At 64.6% G+C, this 1,449-nt stretch overlaps 1 protein-coding gene across 1 annotated transcript in view; it reads right to left on the bottom strand.

The window, feature by feature from the left end:
• Nucleotides 1-14: 14 nt before the first annotated feature.
• The window catches only part of AURANDRAFT_69035 (hypothetical protein), a gene marked incomplete at both ends in the record, with an annotated part of 4,416 nt that continues 2,981 nt past the window's right edge, over nucleotides 15-1,449 (bottom strand). The window contains one exon of the mRNA XM_009044782.1: nucleotides 15-376. Coding sequence (XP_009043030.1) covers nucleotides 15-376 — 362 coding nt within the window. The remainder of the gene's footprint in view (nucleotides 377-1,449) is intronic.

Raw genomic sequence — 1,449 nt, 5'->3', positions numbered from 1 at the left:
CGCGGTCGCCGCACATCATGCGGAAGTCGTCGACGGGGTCCTGGCAGACGCCCAGGTCGCAGGTCGTCCGCTCGAAGTCGCAGTCGCCGACGACGAGCGCGACGTAGGTCTTGCGCGCGGTCCGCCGCTCGAAGCACACGGACGCCTCGCCCGCGGCCTTGCGCGACAGCGCGTAGAGCATGACGCCCGACGTCGCGTAGTCGAGCTGGTGGCAGTGCCGCAGCTCCCGCGCGTGCGCCGGCACGCGCGCGCGCAATACGTCGATGAGCGTCGCCTCGTCGCGGCCCTCGCGCCCGCCGTCGATGCGCATGTCGAAGGGCTTGTCCACGGCCACGTATCGGTCGCAGACGTGGATCAGTGTCACGTCGGCCCGCGCCTGCGGGGCCCGCGCCGGCGGCTTTGCGGCGGTGGCCTCGTCCGGCGGCGGCGGCGGCGGTTCGGCAGCTTCACCGGCTGCCTCGTCCGGCGGCGGCGGCGGCGGTTCGGCAGCTTCACCGGCTGCCTTGTCCTGCGCAGGAGCGGCCATGCTCCTTGACATGCTCCAAGAGTTTGTGGCAATTATTTTTTTTTAGTCTTGCCGTGACGTCCTTGTTCAAGAAAACGTGTTGCAGCGGATCAAAACAAGTTGAATGTTTGGGTTGCAGCGGATCAAAACAAGTTGCAGCGGATCAAAACATGTTGCAGCGGATCAAAACAAGGCGAGTTTTATAAAAACCCCTAGGATTTACATTATACTGTATACATACTATTCCACTACATTATACCGTACCACTTGCTCGGCGTTGGTGGCCCTACCGAGCCCACGGCCGACACCCCCCCCCGCGGTTTCGGCTCGACGGCCCGCGGCCCCGGCGCCCTTGACGTCCACGCGTCCCCGGGGCGCACGGGTGCGTAGACGCGACATGATTTCGATGGTGTTGCGACTCTAGCGAGTCGAGTTTAGGCCTACGCGCGGTGGTGCACCAGCATGATCTCGGCCCAAAACGCAAAGGTTTGACCACGCGCAGCCTCGGGGATCGTTTGTCGACGTCCCAGCACCATACAGATGCAAGGGCTGAGCCGCGGGGCTTTAAATCGCCGTGCTCCCCCCATCCGATGTCCGCGCCCGAACGTCGCGCATACGCTCGGCGAGCGTCAATTTCGGCCATGGGCACCGCGGACCGCTGCCAGTCGTTCTGAAGCACCCCGGACTCCCCTATCGATGCCACAAGGAATCGCAGCCCACCAGGGCTGGGAAAAAGTGGGGGGCGCGCCCCGCCTCTGCCGCCAAGGCCGCCGTCGTGCCAACGCCGAGGCTGCCCGAAAATTTCGCTCGGACGTCACGGGAAGACTAAAAGCGCCGTTTGATCCTCGAGAGACGGGTTTTCAGCGCCACTCGGATTTTAGGCGCGGGTTGGGCCGACTCGGCTGCGCCTCGTTCGCGGCCCACCAGCGCCTAAAATCCTCGTG

The sequence above is a fragment of the Aureococcus anophagefferens genome (genome assembly GCF_000186865.1).
Source record: "Aureococcus anophagefferens unplaced genomic scaffold AURANscaffold_804, whole genome shotgun sequence".
NCBI lineage: Eukaryota > Pelagophyceae > Pelagomonadales > Pelagomonadaceae > Aureococcus > Aureococcus anophagefferens.
The sequence above is the reverse complement of the archived record's forward strand: the minus strand, read 5'-3'. Positions and strand labels throughout refer to the sequence as shown.